Source organism: Coturnix japonica, chromosome 1, assembly GCF_054131305.1.
Source record: "Coturnix japonica strain WE chromosome 1, WE-NBRP24, whole genome shotgun sequence".
NCBI classification, from domain to species: Eukaryota; Metazoa; Chordata; class Aves; order Galliformes; family Phasianidae; genus Coturnix; species Coturnix japonica.
In genome coordinates this window covers 66,396,457-66,410,926 of record NC_140663.1, presented here as the reverse complement: position 1 = coordinate 66,410,926, position 14,470 = coordinate 66,396,457, and the positions used below count along the sequence as shown (strand labels likewise).

The 14,470-nt window shown below is 36.2% G+C and overlaps 1 protein-coding gene across 7 annotated transcripts in view; it reads left to right on the top strand.

The window, feature by feature from the left end:
- CCDC91 (coiled-coil domain containing 91) overlaps positions 1–14,470 on the top strand; it is a 170,444-nt gene that overhangs the window by 63,605 nt on the left and 92,369 nt on the right. For all 7 annotated transcript variants that reach the window (XR_001557089.3, XM_085522459.1, XM_085522433.1 and 4 more), the window contains 3 exons: positions 5,204–5,296; positions 5,477–5,545; positions 7,239–7,415. Coding sequence is in view for 6 of the 7 variants with exons in the window: in XM_085522459.1 (XP_085378585.1) it covers positions 5,204–5,296; positions 5,477–5,545; positions 7,239–7,415 (339 nt within the window). In the remaining variant the exon portion in view is untranslated. The remainder of the gene's footprint in view (positions 1–5,203; positions 5,297–5,476; positions 5,546–7,238; positions 7,416–14,470) is intronic.

The following is a 14,470-nucleotide window of genomic DNA, read 5'->3' as shown; positions in this document are numbered from 1 at the left end:
TTAATTAATATAGCATTTTAGCTGTAAAACAAGTTATGCCTGCTTTGGCAGGGAGGTTGGACTCGATCTCTAGAGACCAATTCCAACCCTTACAATTCTGTGATTGATTCTGTGATTTCATTCACGCCACGTATTTATCATAATATATACCGTGTCTCCCTTCAATATATACATATGCCTTAAAGAAAGATGTCATGACTTCAGAAATAAATTTAACATATAAAAATAACAAAAAACTTTGACTACTTGCTGTCATGATTAAATCTGTTTACAATGTGTTCTGTGACTCACATTTCAGGAAAAAAAAAAAAAAAAAAAAAGATTTTTTAAAATTTCTTTTTCTCCTTCAAGAAAAACCACAGGACCTCTGTATTTATATTTGAGTCTACATCAAACAATTTTCATTTGGAACCATTGCCTAGAAAACTTCTTTCAGGGTGGAAAATGTAACCTATTTTTGAATGCCTTTTGTTTCAAGTTTTTACTTTGCTTTAAGCTGCTGTTCTTGCTGCTTTCTGGAGAATGGGTTAGAAGTGATAGTACATGTATCTCTCCAATTTGGAATATCCCTTTTCAGAAAGATATGTCTTTTCTTTTGTTGGAAAACAGTGTCTTATGCTTTACAGATCTTCATGTTCCACTACAGTTTTACTCTTTAGACCTTTTACACATCAGAATTTTGCACTCTGTGCTCAGTAACTCTCCAACCAAGGAATAAGTAGATGCAAATGATAGCTTTGTAAGAAAGGAGGACAGATAGGTGACCAATCTGGTTAAAAAAAGTGGTATGTGAGTTAAAGGATTTTAGAGCTGACTGAGTATCTCTCCATAATGTGCTAATATATGTATTATATGTATGTTTAGTCTAGCAAACTTAACCTGTTAGAAACAATGTCTGAAATCTTATGTATTCTACTAATGCATAATGGGGACTAATGCACCCACTATATTCCCAGTTTTTTTTTCCTACCTTCAGATAATATGTAGCTGTACCTTCATCAATTTCTATTTCTGTAGTTTCAGAGAATTATATGGTATTTTTCTGGAATAATGGATAATTAGATTGAAAATTCAGGCATATTTAGACTTTTTTCCTATTTTCTGATCCTTCTTGATAAAGAAAGGAAAAACCTTTCCTCAGTTTCCACTTTAAAGCTTTATAGACAGTCTTATGGTCTAGACAGGTTAGGTACTTTTTCCAAACATAAGACTCCATAAATAGGTATTCATCATAATGTTCTTAGAAAAATTGGAATAGAAATGGTTGCTCTCATATGGACACTATTTCGAATGAACTCATTAGCCCACAGACAGGAGACAAATCACTGTTACTCAAATGGTTTTTTAGGTTTGTTTGTTGGAGAATGGGCAGTTAACAAGTACAATTACCAGGAGGTCTCAAATTTGACACACAGATAGGACTTAAAAGACAGTGACCTTTTCAATGCCTAGAAATCCATAAATTGTATTGAAAGTTCATTTTTGGATTTTTGGAAATTGATAATCTTTGAGGTCACTTCCAACCCAAGCCATTCTATGGTTCTGTGATATGATTCTATGATTATTTTATAATCTTAGGTAAGAGTCTAGTTGCCCTAATTTAACAGCTAGTTCCAGATATGTTTTTACTGTAGCTTTCTTTTCAGTTATATTTAAAATAACAGCTTGAAAGTCTATTCACACATACATTAATTGCTTGTCTTTTTATTATTGCTTTTCTCTAAGTCTGTCAGTAGGGTGATAACAGAAGTTTCTGGGTTTGCTGTCAGAACAGGGAATGCATGTAAACATTTGCTAACCACAGCTTCATGTATTTTCTACTTGAAGATTATGCTTAGTATAAGGAATTGTTTAGATTCTTAAAAAAAAAAAACAAACAACAAAAAACCTACATAGCTGTGTTTGCTTTGTTAATTTCAGAGTAGTGCATTAATTTATATCAAATGAGTTAGTATCACTGTCAATATCATTTTAAGAGTCACAGCTTTCAAGGAGATTCTGTGACTCTGTGTTAAGGATGAATTCTTCAATGGGATACAGCACCATCAAAAATAAAGTGGAAAATAGCAAGTTTCATGTTGTATCTGTGCTAACTGTGCAATATGTGTTTTCTGGACACAAGACCAGTGTCGGGGGAAAATGAATTCATGCTACTTCAAGCTGCTTTGTCTATTTCCAGTTACTCTTCTTTCTTTCTTTCTTTCTTTCTTTCTTTCTTTCTTTCTTTCTTTCTTTCTTTCTTTCTTTCTTTCTTTCTTTCTTTCTTTCTTTCTTTCTTTCTTGATATAACTTATGTAATATAATAGGTGAAGATGCATTTCAGTTTAAAAAAAAAAAATGTAAAAGAAAAATTAAAAAAAAAAAAAAATCTGCACTGAATGTAATGCCTTCTGTTTTCTTATACTGGCCCATGTCATCACAGGCAGATTTTGGTGGTATGACAGTACAGGTTGAACTTTCCCACCAATATTCCGCTACATTTTGTTGCTGTGTGAGAAATGGAAGCAGAGGGTCGGTCTGGCAAAATAAATCTGATGTTGAAGTTCATATGAATCAAAAGTGTGCCACTGAATTCTTCCATGCAGGAAAAAGTGACATCTATTGACATTAGTCAACACTGAACACTTATGGAGACCAAATGTGGATGTTAGCAAAGTGAGGTAGTGGGTAGTGTGTTCTGGCAGTGGTGACAGCAACACTGGGTCACTTCTGATGGTGCAGATTTTTACGAGAGGAGCATGCAGAATTTTGTTCATCACTGGTGCAAATGCATGGCTAATGGTGGCAACTATGTTGAGAAACAATGTTTTGTAGCTGTGAGTCTGCTCTATCAGTGTTATCATGCTGTTAATATCTGCTACAATTTCCATGGAAATAAATTGGATGCACTACTTTCAGAGCAAGATATATACAAATGGAATCTGGTCTTTTATGACAAATTGAAATACAGTGTCTTCATATCTAACCTAGAAGTCAGACTTAAATAGTGGCACTTGTTAGGCTAGAAACTCTAATCTTGCTTACAGTTTACTGTAGTTTGGTTGTAGGTGTTTTAAAGTTAGAAGTGGTCTTTAATAAACACTCCTTAGAGAATTTATCTATGATTCTTAACTGATATCAATGAATTATAAAGGTTTTAACTGACATAATAAACTTTGATTTAATGTATGTATCTGATTTAAATTTGCATATATTTTTCTATTGTGTCACTCTTTAAAACAAATGCGAAGTAACAGATTTGTCATCTGTGCAGTCAGTCAAGAATAATAAAAATCATCTTGTTAATGAAATTCATCTCTCGTTTCAACTTTGAGTTGATGAGGGAGGGAAAAAAATCCATAAATGCCCTGAATAATAAGTTTAATATTAGAAAATACCAAATCCACAAAAATAAATTTAACGTACTCGTAATTAAGTATAACCCCAAGGTGAATTTCACTGCTAATTCCACAGGTGTTTTCCATTAGAATGTCTGCTCAACTCAGAGCTATTTTAAGTAAATTTGTAAGGAAATGCCTCTTTACATGTTTACCCTGGAAGGGTAGGTAAGTGTTTTATAAAGTAACCTGTAAGTCTTCCACTCTATTCTACAAATGTGTTTTTTGTTTGTTTTTGTTTTTTGTTTTTGTTTTTTCCTTCCCAAAACAGTGTTGCATTTTGGAAATGTATTTCTAACATCCCAGGCTTCCAGACCGGGGGTAGGTGTACTCTGAAGATAGCTGGTATGACTTTTAAAAATGAATTTAAAGAAGGCATTGAGAACCTCAACCTCTTCCTTATTCAGTGGTCACATTCCCCACAGCATCCATTTGAGATTCTCCTTAGTGCTCCACTTAATGTTAAGAGATTTGTAAAAAAAATTTTTTTGTTGTCTTTTACTAGAGTGACCAGGTTAAGTTCAAGTTTGGTTTTTGCCTGATTTTCTTCCTACGTATCCTTGCAACTTCCTTGTACTCTTCTTGAGTTGCCTGTCCTATCCTCCACAGGAGGTAGACTTGTTCTCCTGGAGTCTCGGAAGAAGTTCTCTGTTCATCTTCACCAGTTTTCTTCTCTGCTGGTTCATCCTATGGTGCAGGGGAACAGCCTGCTTCTGCACCTCTAAGATTTCCTGTTTGACAGGTGTCCAGCAACACTGAACCCACTTACCCTTCAAGACTAAATCCCAAAGGAACCTCCCTACTAATGTCCTGAACTATTTAAAGTCTAACCTCCAGAAGTCCAAGGTAGTAGTTTTGTTGACCCCTCTCCTGACATTACCAAGAGTAGAGAACCATTTCATGGATGCTCTGCCCAAGGCAGCTCTTGACCTCCACATCTCCTACCAATCCTTTGTTTGTGAAGAGCAGGCCTGTGACCTGCTAGAGCAGGGCACCTCCCCTGATAGGCTGCATCAGGAAGTTGTCTTCCAGGTGCACTCAAGAAACATCTTAGATGACTTCTTCTGCACTGTATTGTATTTCCAGCATATATCAGAAAAGTTGAACTTCTCTGTGAGAATGAGGGCTAGTGATCTCACTACTTCTGTCAGCTGCTCATAGAATGCCTCATCCATCTTTTCAGCCTGATTAGGTAACCTATAGCAGTCTTCTTCCATAATGTCAGCATTGTTGGCTCTCCCTCTTGATTCTTGCCCATATAGACTCAACCTTATTCCCAGCCCCAAGCTCAGTAACATCAAAACACTCTGTAACATAGAGAGCCATGCCATCAGCTCTCCTTCTTTGCCTGTCCCTTCTGAAGAGCATATAGCCATCTATTGCAGCACTCCAGTCATGGGAACAGTCCTGCCATGTTTCAGTAACAACAACTAAGTCATAGTTCTCATGCTGCAGGATGGCTTTTAGCTCCTCCTAATTTAGGCAGTTGTTTGAATGAACCACTTAAAATATGTGATTATTTGGATTATTGTTATAAATTTTATAAGAAATATTGCTGTGTATGGTGTTCTTTTCAACTTCCCTTATAGTACTGTTCAGATTGAGAGGAAATATCAGATAATCAGGAAGTTAAACATTTCTTCTTACCATATGTTTCTGCTGCCAGTGAATCAGCTAAAGAGGCATTGTATATTTCCTTTAACCAAATCTAAATTTTGAGTTGTTTTATAAGGAGCCGACAAACCTGCGTCTCTTGGATGAGTTGTTTTTGTCTGTTTTTCTTGCAAACTGCTGTTTAAAATAATATAAATATTTTCTCCCAACAGCATCAGAGACTTCTTGACATTCTGGAAGCAGAGAAGGAAGCATTGTCAGAAAAGATAGGAGAAGCTTTGATGCAGCAGTCAAAAAAACATAAGGTATTGTTTTTATTTACACAAGAAAAGTGGTTCTAGTGCACCCAATAGATTTAATAGGCAATGAAATCTACTGTCACAGTTATTGATAGGAAAATGGATTTCTCTCAAGCGGTTGACTGAAATTGTTTTTAGCCACTCCTCTGCAGAATATTGTAGTTTAATTTTTTGTAACATTTATAGGAAGTGCTGGACAAGTGTTTGGATGAAGAAAGGAAAAGAAGTAAGGAGGCTGTGGAAGCTGCTGCAAAGGTATCTCTCTTGCTAGGTATTAAATACACAGTAGATTACGTGTGTGAGATTACAAATACCAGGTTTAGCAACTCATTTCATATCCACATTTGTCAAATGTTATGTTCTTATCTGTGTTTAAAGGAAAGACTAAGCCTAAAAATAATCAGATTAATAGATCTGTTTAATCTTATGTTTTCATAGAGATAGAAAAAGATAGCTTATACAGACTATTCAAGTTAACCTCTGAATTAGTGTATTACAAGAAATTAGAAAATTGTAGTTCAGTTGTTAGTGTTACCTGAATATGTTTCTACTGTCTATCAATTAGCATCAGTGTCTCTCAACTTGAAGAGCTGAGTGGCAAAGTCAATTGATCTTAAGACAGGTTAGCATTATATCTTATGTATTTTTTGTGAAATATGGTAATTTTTAGTGAGGACAGGACAGTGGAGTCATGTGAAAATGAAAACATTTCAACAAACAATATGTAATTTCTAATACTGGTACAGAAGGCAGTACAAAATTTCAGTTGCTTGTAATGATCTGAAAAAACTAGTAATGCAGGTTACCTAGCTCAGTGTCTATTGTAGCACATTCTTTATATGGCATCTTTCTCAGTAATATTTAGTAATGCAAAAAACATCTGGAGGAAAATGTGAGTATAATAAAACATCTTAATAGGACCTTTTTTATTTTGGTTACATTTTTAATATATTTTATAAACAAACAAAAAAAAAATCAATTCCCAACGAATTGCAAGAAACAGCTTTGTTTTTAAACAAATGAATTTGAGGAACCCAATATTTATGGCCTTGTATGATTTTTTTATTTTCTTTACTTGTTGCAGTGTCTTCATCAAAGATACTGCACTGACCTACAAACTAATTAAAAGAAGGGAAAGGAATGAGTTGCCAGCCAGTGTTTATTTTGAACTTCAGCATGACATTATTTGTAGATGTTGTGTTATGATAGATCGTCTTGCTGATAAATATATTTGTGAATGGTTCAGCTCATACAAAGCTGTGCACTGTCCCTTTTACTTCAAATTCAGTGTGTTTCTTTTGATGATTTCATGTAATGTTGCATTTAATCGTAAAAAAAAGAAAAAAAAAAAGATGGAATTATACTTCTTTTAGTATGTGCTGCTGAAGAGTTCTAGAATGGAAGACATATTTGTTTTAAGTATGCATTGGCTATTATGCCAAAGGTAGTTTTAAGCTGCTCTTGGATTTCCTTAAATTCTTGATGAATCAAGACTCCCGTAGGGAGTCCCACGGTCAGAGAATCATAAAATGCTTTGGGCTGGAGATGACTACATCTAGACCTTATCAAGGTCATCTAGTTCCAACCCCTGTGCCATGGTTAGGGATGATATGTTGTGTGAATAAATATCACCAACACCAATGTGGTTCCTGCTCCATGTTATCTTTTTGTGATCACAGAAAGCAAGCTAGTTATGACATAGTGTATCCAAATAGGTGGGCAATTAAGATCTTTGTTTGCAGCTTTTTAATTCTGTAACTGTTAAGTTGTTGTCCCGTGGTAGTACAGGATCAGTATCATTTTAAGATGGATTGAAGTTCATAGCTCAGAAGCAAAAAATATTTTTCTCATCCTGTCAGCTCGTTGATCTAATTAGGAAAAGTAAAATGTGTGCTTACAGCACCCGCACTGGCTTTTTTCTTCGTTTACTTCCTGATTTGTTTTGAAGGCTGAAAAAGAAATAGTACAGGAGGCTGTTCTGAAAGCCATAGAGGAGGAAAGGAGAAATATGGAGAAGATTCATGAAGAAGAAAGAAATATATGGAAAGCAGAACATGAGAGACAAAACAACAAGATTGCCCAGGCTGTTCAGGAAGCAATGCAAGAACAAAGAAAACATAATGAAGTTAGTATATTTTATTCTTCTATGAAGCTGCTTTGTTTGTTTTATATTTATTTTTTAATGTCTTTCTAATGGTGTGGTAGATTTTCTTATGGTATGTTGTTTTTCACTGCACCTTATTGATACTTGAAATGCACTGCATTCTTAAGTTATTTCCATTTAGACTGGAAAGAATTTGACAGTTTCAGAACGTAGTTCTTGCGACTTTCTGAGGCATGTGTATTGAAATGAGGTAATTGTGCACTGTAAATGCCTGGTTTTCTTCACTGACTTCTGAAAGAGCCCAAGAGAAATTGTTCAGATACTGGTATTATTTTGTGGATTATTTATGTGACTTTTTCCTTTTTATACTTATGGAAGATAAATTGCATTTATTCCTTATTATGCTGGAATTCCATTGTCTCTCTTAGTAAAAAGATGATTTCCTGAGATAAAATGTAGAGTAGGTACAAAATAAATGGGGTTATTAAAATCAGAAACCAAAAACAGAAATATTAACAAACCAATGTTTTTAGAGTTACATCCTATAGAAATAGGGATAGTTGTACATACTGAGGGGTACATTCCCAGTACAGTATTTAACAAGATGGCAGGGATCTCAAATTAAGTAGCTCTTCCAAAAGTTTTATTCTGTAGTCTCTGCTGGTCAAAATACCTGAAGGAACAGTCTGTTTTGTTGGTGGCCTATTTGATTAAAATTCTTTACACTGTAAGATTCAAGATGAATTTCATTCAAATGTTGGAAATTAACGTTGCTATTTTTTTTAACAAACTGAACAACACAAAAAAGAAAAAAGCCAACAAACCACACAGCTTTTGAATTTAAAGTGTAGGATAAAATCTCATATGTGTTTCAAACCCATCTCCTTCCAAACAGAAGCTATTTCCCTCTCCAGTGTTTAAAAGAAATATTCGTCTCATAACTAACCAAATTCACAAAGGTATTTTTTGATGCAAAACCATTATTATAATCTGCCTCTGTTTTGTGCACATTTCTGGTATAAATAAAATGATTTTGTTTTATATGTAGCTGGCTTAATTTTTTTAATGTAAAAATATCAACTGATGTCAGTTGTCAAGGGAGTAATTATACTATGTAAGCATTTAGGGACTCAAATTCTTCATGGCCAAAGGATAATCCAATGACTTCAGAGCTAAATTTAAGCTAAGAACACTGCTCAAGGTTTAGCTACAGTAGAAATCATTTAGACTACCCTGAATGACTGTTGGCACCAGTGCTGCAGAGGAGCTTTTAACAGCAGAAAGAACAACAACATAGTTGTGCACTATGGTAAAGAAAGACCATAGTTTTATAGCATGTGGAACGTGAAGAGATTGGTAGCAGGAGGAAATAGGTATGGATGTGTCATTAAATTAGTGCAGTTTAGTGATATTCCTAAGGCAGATAGTTCTGTCCTGTGGAAACCTGTGCATCTTGGACAAACGTTCCATCTGTCAAATGAGAAGATTGAGGTTGGTTCTGTGTGTTAAACATTTGTCAGGGAATGGGCTTCATAGTTGAGTGTGTGAGGTCAGACACGATTCTATTTTTATGTATATGGTGTGCACATAAAATACCCTCAAATGACTGAAGGTAGTTTTTTGGGTTTTTTTGGTTTGTTTTTTTTCCTTGTGGAACGTACTATTGGAGCAGCATAATACTGGCTTAGTACTGATTGATACTTTTTCAGATAAAATCTTAAGTACTGAGATGTCAGTGCTTTTCCAATGAAGAAATTTAGGACTTCAAGAGGAATTTTCAGCTTGGAATGCTAACTAATCAAGCAGTTGATGATGACGAAGTATTCAGTTATATACTGTGATGCTGAGTAGTACTTTGTTACTGGAATGTTGTTAGTACTTCTCCCATAAATTTCTTGCTTTTGATGTAGTTATGCAGCATTAATTAATTCTTTTTTCTAATACTGAGTAGTACTGACAAGTTTGATGGTAACAAGAATAATTTTTCTTGTAACAAATTATGATTTCTCCTTTGAATTAGGTGCCTTTTTTCAAATATTTAATCTGTTTTCACTGAAGTGAAATGCAGATTTTTCTTGAGATTTCTAGAGTTTCTCTCATTTAAATATGTATAACGATGTTTTGCTCTTTAATCTCTGGTTAATGAATGCAAGTTCTTTGGGAAGGATGGACTTTCATATGGAATGCTTTTTTTTTTTTTTTTTTGTATAAATGTTCACTTTCTACTTCTACTTTAAAACTGCTTACCTCCTTAAGCCATTACTCTTATAAACATACTACAGCTACTAAAATTCTCTCAATCTGACAACAAAGAAAGCCATTTAAAGCCTATTTGCTAAACTGGAAGTTGTCAGAAGTGACTTTGGTTTAGTGCTGAAAAATAGTTGGAACTATCATCCAGCAGTTTGTCAGCTAACAGTGGTTTTATAGAGCCTTCTACTTAGTTTCTTATTTGTACCTTTTCTTTAAGGTTTTTCTAACAAGAGGTATAAAAGCTATTCAGTTACTTGCAATTGTTAAGACAGCATAATCTGTCAAGTCAGCCCAATAATGACACAAAGTGAAATACATAGTCTAATATTTTGGACAACTAAATGTAAAACTATGTTAACATAATGCCTCTTCTAATTATTTGTATCTTGTATAATTCTTTATGTTTCTTGCTTCAGAATTGTCATTTAATATTATGTTTAGCACCAAGTTATGAAACAAGTGTGGATGAGTGTAAGAGAACAAGCAAAATATGTCTTAGTGTCAGGCATATAAAAACAGCATTACAGGGAATGTTATTACAAGAGAACTAACTTTTAAACCTACACATGAGTTTGGATCTTAATACTAAAAAAGAGAAGGCTTGTTCTCAGCAAAACTCTATCCTTTTCAAATTATCACAAATGGGAAGAATATGTGTTTGAGATAGAAAATATATTTTGAAATTTAAAATTGCTTTTCTTCTACCCCATTAGCAATTTTGTCATAGAAACTTATCACACAGAATCACAGAATCACAGAATTACCCGGGTTGGAAGGGACCTCAAGGATCATGTAGTTCCAACCCCCCTGCCTAGCAGGGCCACCAAACATACACATTTACTAGATCAGGTTGCCCAGGGCCCTGTCCAACCTGGTCTTGAATACCTCCAAGGACGGGGCATCCACAACCTCACTGGGCAGCCTGTTCCAGGACCTAACCACCCTTCTAGTAAAGAACTTTCCCCTAACATCCAACCTAAATCTTCCCTCCTTCAACTTAAAACCATTTCCCCTAGTCCTGCTATTATCAGCCCTTTCGAAGAGTTTACTCCCCTCCTGGGAGTAAGTTCCCTTCAGGTACTGAAAGGCTGCAATGAGGTCACCCCGCAACCTTCTCTTCTCCAGGCTGAACAAACCCAACTCCCTCAGCCTGTCCTCATAGGGGAGGTGCTCCAGCCCCCTGATCATCTTTGTGGCCCTCCTCTGGACCCTTTCCAAAATCTCCATATCTTTTTTGTACTGAGGGCTCCACACCTGGACACAGTACTCCAGATGGGGCCTCACAAGAGCAGAGTAGAGAGGGACGATCACCTCCCTATCCCTGCTGACCACCCCTCTCCTGATGGAGCCCAGGATCCCATTTGCTTTCCGGGCTGCCAGAGCGCACTGCTGGCTCATGTTAAGTTTCTCATCTATCAGGACCCCTAGGTCTTTTTCAGCCGAGCTGCTCTCAAGGACAACTCCTCCCAGCCTGTACAGGTGCCTGGGGTTCTTCCGGCCCAAGTGCAAAACCTTGCACTTTGCCGTATGCAGATTAACTGTAAGTGACTGGTTTTAGTGAATTGAACAGCAAAATATTATGTCAAGCATAGTACTAAAGAGGAGGAATTTTCCTTTGCTAATGCTGTGTGTCTGCAAAATTTGAAGACTGGAAAGGGTCATGTACGCTTCCGCGAATAGTTGAGGCAGAATGGCTTGCAGTCATGAAACATGTAAGAAGCTCTAGGAAGGAAGAATGGAGAAGTCTAAATATCTGCTAAATTTTACAATCTTCCTTGAGATGAAGTCCCCACTTTATAATCTGTGATTGAATTATAACCACCATGACACCATGATTAACCCATTATCAATATCAAGAATATTGTTACCAAATATGCAAAGTAATAACTAAGAAAATCTGGGTTAAAATTTAGCTTCCTTTTTAAAAAGCTATTGAAAGAAAAAGATATCCTAAACATGAGGCTTAAATTGAGGAGAATAAGCTCTCCTTGAAATAAGCAAGTAGTCTTTTAATTAAAGATAATGTACATTTGCAAATTAACTTTGCAACACATTTAAAAATTCTTATGGGTGAGGATGTTTAGCAGGCTAAATGTAGGCTGGTGTGTCTCCAGCATTTATCTTCTGTTTTGGTACATTGGATTGTATTTTTTCTCTAGCAACTTCCCTGTAAAGGGGATTTAATAGGCCCAGTAGTTCTCAGTGTTGAGAGGAATGCTCGAAATAGAAAATTATCCCACTAGAATATTTTATTTAAAGTGTTTTGGACTTAGCAGAGGTTGTCCAGTGCATAGAGAATCTATAAACTTAGCTGAAGCTGAACCTTTCCCTATAGAACTCAAAATGGCATTTAAGCACCTAGTATGAATGAATCATAGAATTATCCAGGTTGGTAAAGACCTCAAAGATCATCAAGTCCAACCACAGCCTTACCATGGTACCCTAACTCTAACAACCCTCTGCTAAATCATATCCCTGAGCACCACATCCAAACGGCTCTTAAACACATCCAGGGATGGCGATTCAACCACATCCCTGGGGAGCCTATTCCAGTACTTAACTACCCTTTCTGTAAAGGAGTGTATCATAACATCCAACCGAAACTTACCTTGGCGCAACTTGAGGCCATTTCACCTCGTCCTGTCACTTGTCATTAATGAGAAGAGACCTTCCCTACTCTCGCTGTAAGCACCTTTCAGATACTTAAGAGAGCAAAAAGGTCTCCCCTCAGCCTCCTTTTTCCCAGACTAAACAGCCCCAGCTTCCTTAGCCTCTACCCATAGGACTGATTCTCCAAGCCCTTCACAAGCCTCGTTGCCCTTCTCTGGACCTGCTCCAGTACCTCCATGTCTTTCCTGTGCTGAGGTGCCCAAAACTGAACACAATACTTGAGGTGAGGCCTCACCACTGCCAAATGCAGGGGCAGGATGACTACCCTAGTCCTGCTCACCACACCATTCTTGATACAAGCCAGGATGCCATTGGCCCTTTTGGCCACCTGAGCACACTGCTGGCTCATGTTCAGCTGGCTGTCTATTAGCACACCAAGGTCCCTTTCCATCAGGCAGCTTTCCAGCCACACCTCCCTGAGCCTGTAGGATGTAAGTGGATCTAGGTGGAAAAGACAATGAACAGTGCTTTTCACTGTTAAAGATGATTTTCTTCTCGCTTAGTTTTACTCTTTGGAAAATAAGAGTAAATCTGGGTAGTAAAACAGAGTGAAAAAATGGAGGATATACGGTAAGTAGAGCAATAAAAATTTCAATAAAATGGAACTTGTAGTAGGTCACTCCAAAAGTAATGCCTCCTGTTTATTTCCATAGAAATTACAAGCACAATAACAATATTTGATAAGGCAAATTCTCAGCTACAAAACATTATTTTTCAACATAGTCACCAGCATTATCTTTGTTCTTTTGTCAGTGATGAACAAGAGCCTGCATGCTGTGCTCATAAAAGTCTGCGCCAGCAGAAGTGATCCACTGTCACTCTCACCACTGCTGAAAAACCACCCACCAACTCACTATGCTCATATCTACTGTTTGGTCTCCATAACCATTCAGCAGTGTCAAAGGGTGCCATTTTTTCCACATGGAGGAATTCAATTCCAAACCTTTGCTTCATATGCACTTCCACATCAGGCTCCATATTGTCAAACTGACCTCTGCTTTCATCTCTCATATGACAACAATATGTAATTGAATAGTAGTGGGAAAGTCCAACCTCTGCTGTCATACCACCAACATTTGCCTCTGATGTCATGGGCTAGCATGATAATATAGGAGGAATTACTTTTGGAGCAAGCCTCATATAAATACTGGGCAATGCAGAGTAGATACAACAGTAGCTAGAGTAACCATAACACTGTAATGCGGAGAGCTGTATGTAGCTATTTTAGCTCTCTGCATGGTAGTGTTAAAATTTCGCAAAACTAAATACTTTTTTTTTTTTCTACTTATTTATATAATTAAGTCATTAAAGACAATTTGTGCCTGACAATTTTAGTTTTAAAAAAAAAGTCTTTAAAATTGAAATTATAGCAAACATCTGAAGGGTAAGCCCTGGATTTTCAGGTCTATGCCTTAACCTGAAGGCTTATATTTAAAGTGTCACATAGAATGTACTGCATCTTACCCTGATTCTCAAGGGAAAAGAAGCCTGAATTCATAACTGCCATAATCCACATGAGTTGTATGCAAGACTCTAAAGAAGACTGCAAATAATTAGAGGAAAAAGAAAACAAACCCAAAACTATTTTATTAAAAGAACTAACATAAAATGTCAAATGGATGGGTAAGTTGTAGGAAAACTGAGGCTGTAATGTTGCATTCTGCCAATCCACAACTAGGGTATGGAAGATGTAACAAGATAAACAAAGAGAAAAATATTTTTGCAAGAAAAGTTCACTGAAAGGCTTTTGGAAAAAAAAAAAAAAAAAAAAAAGTGAGCTAATAGTCTTTGCTGAGTGAGTCTCCAAAAATGCAGTACAGTTCTAGTATCCTCACGCACCCGAGGGCTCATATGTTGTAGCTATTTTATGCACAACTGTTATTTCTAGTTTACCATCTTGGAATGTCCACTATAGTTTTACCAGAAAACATCTCAATGGCTTACAAAACTTGAGTAACTAACATTATTTTGCATTGTATGGGCCTCAAAGTGTTTTTAATGTGTTGCAGTGAGTTTAAAAATACTAGAAGATATTATTTCTCAGAAGTTAAAAGTAGAAAGCGTAGAACACAGTGCTTAATTCTGAAAAATTCATGGCTGCTTACCTGATATGTTATTAAAACTTCTTAAGGGTATTCTTAAAGGAAGTTCTT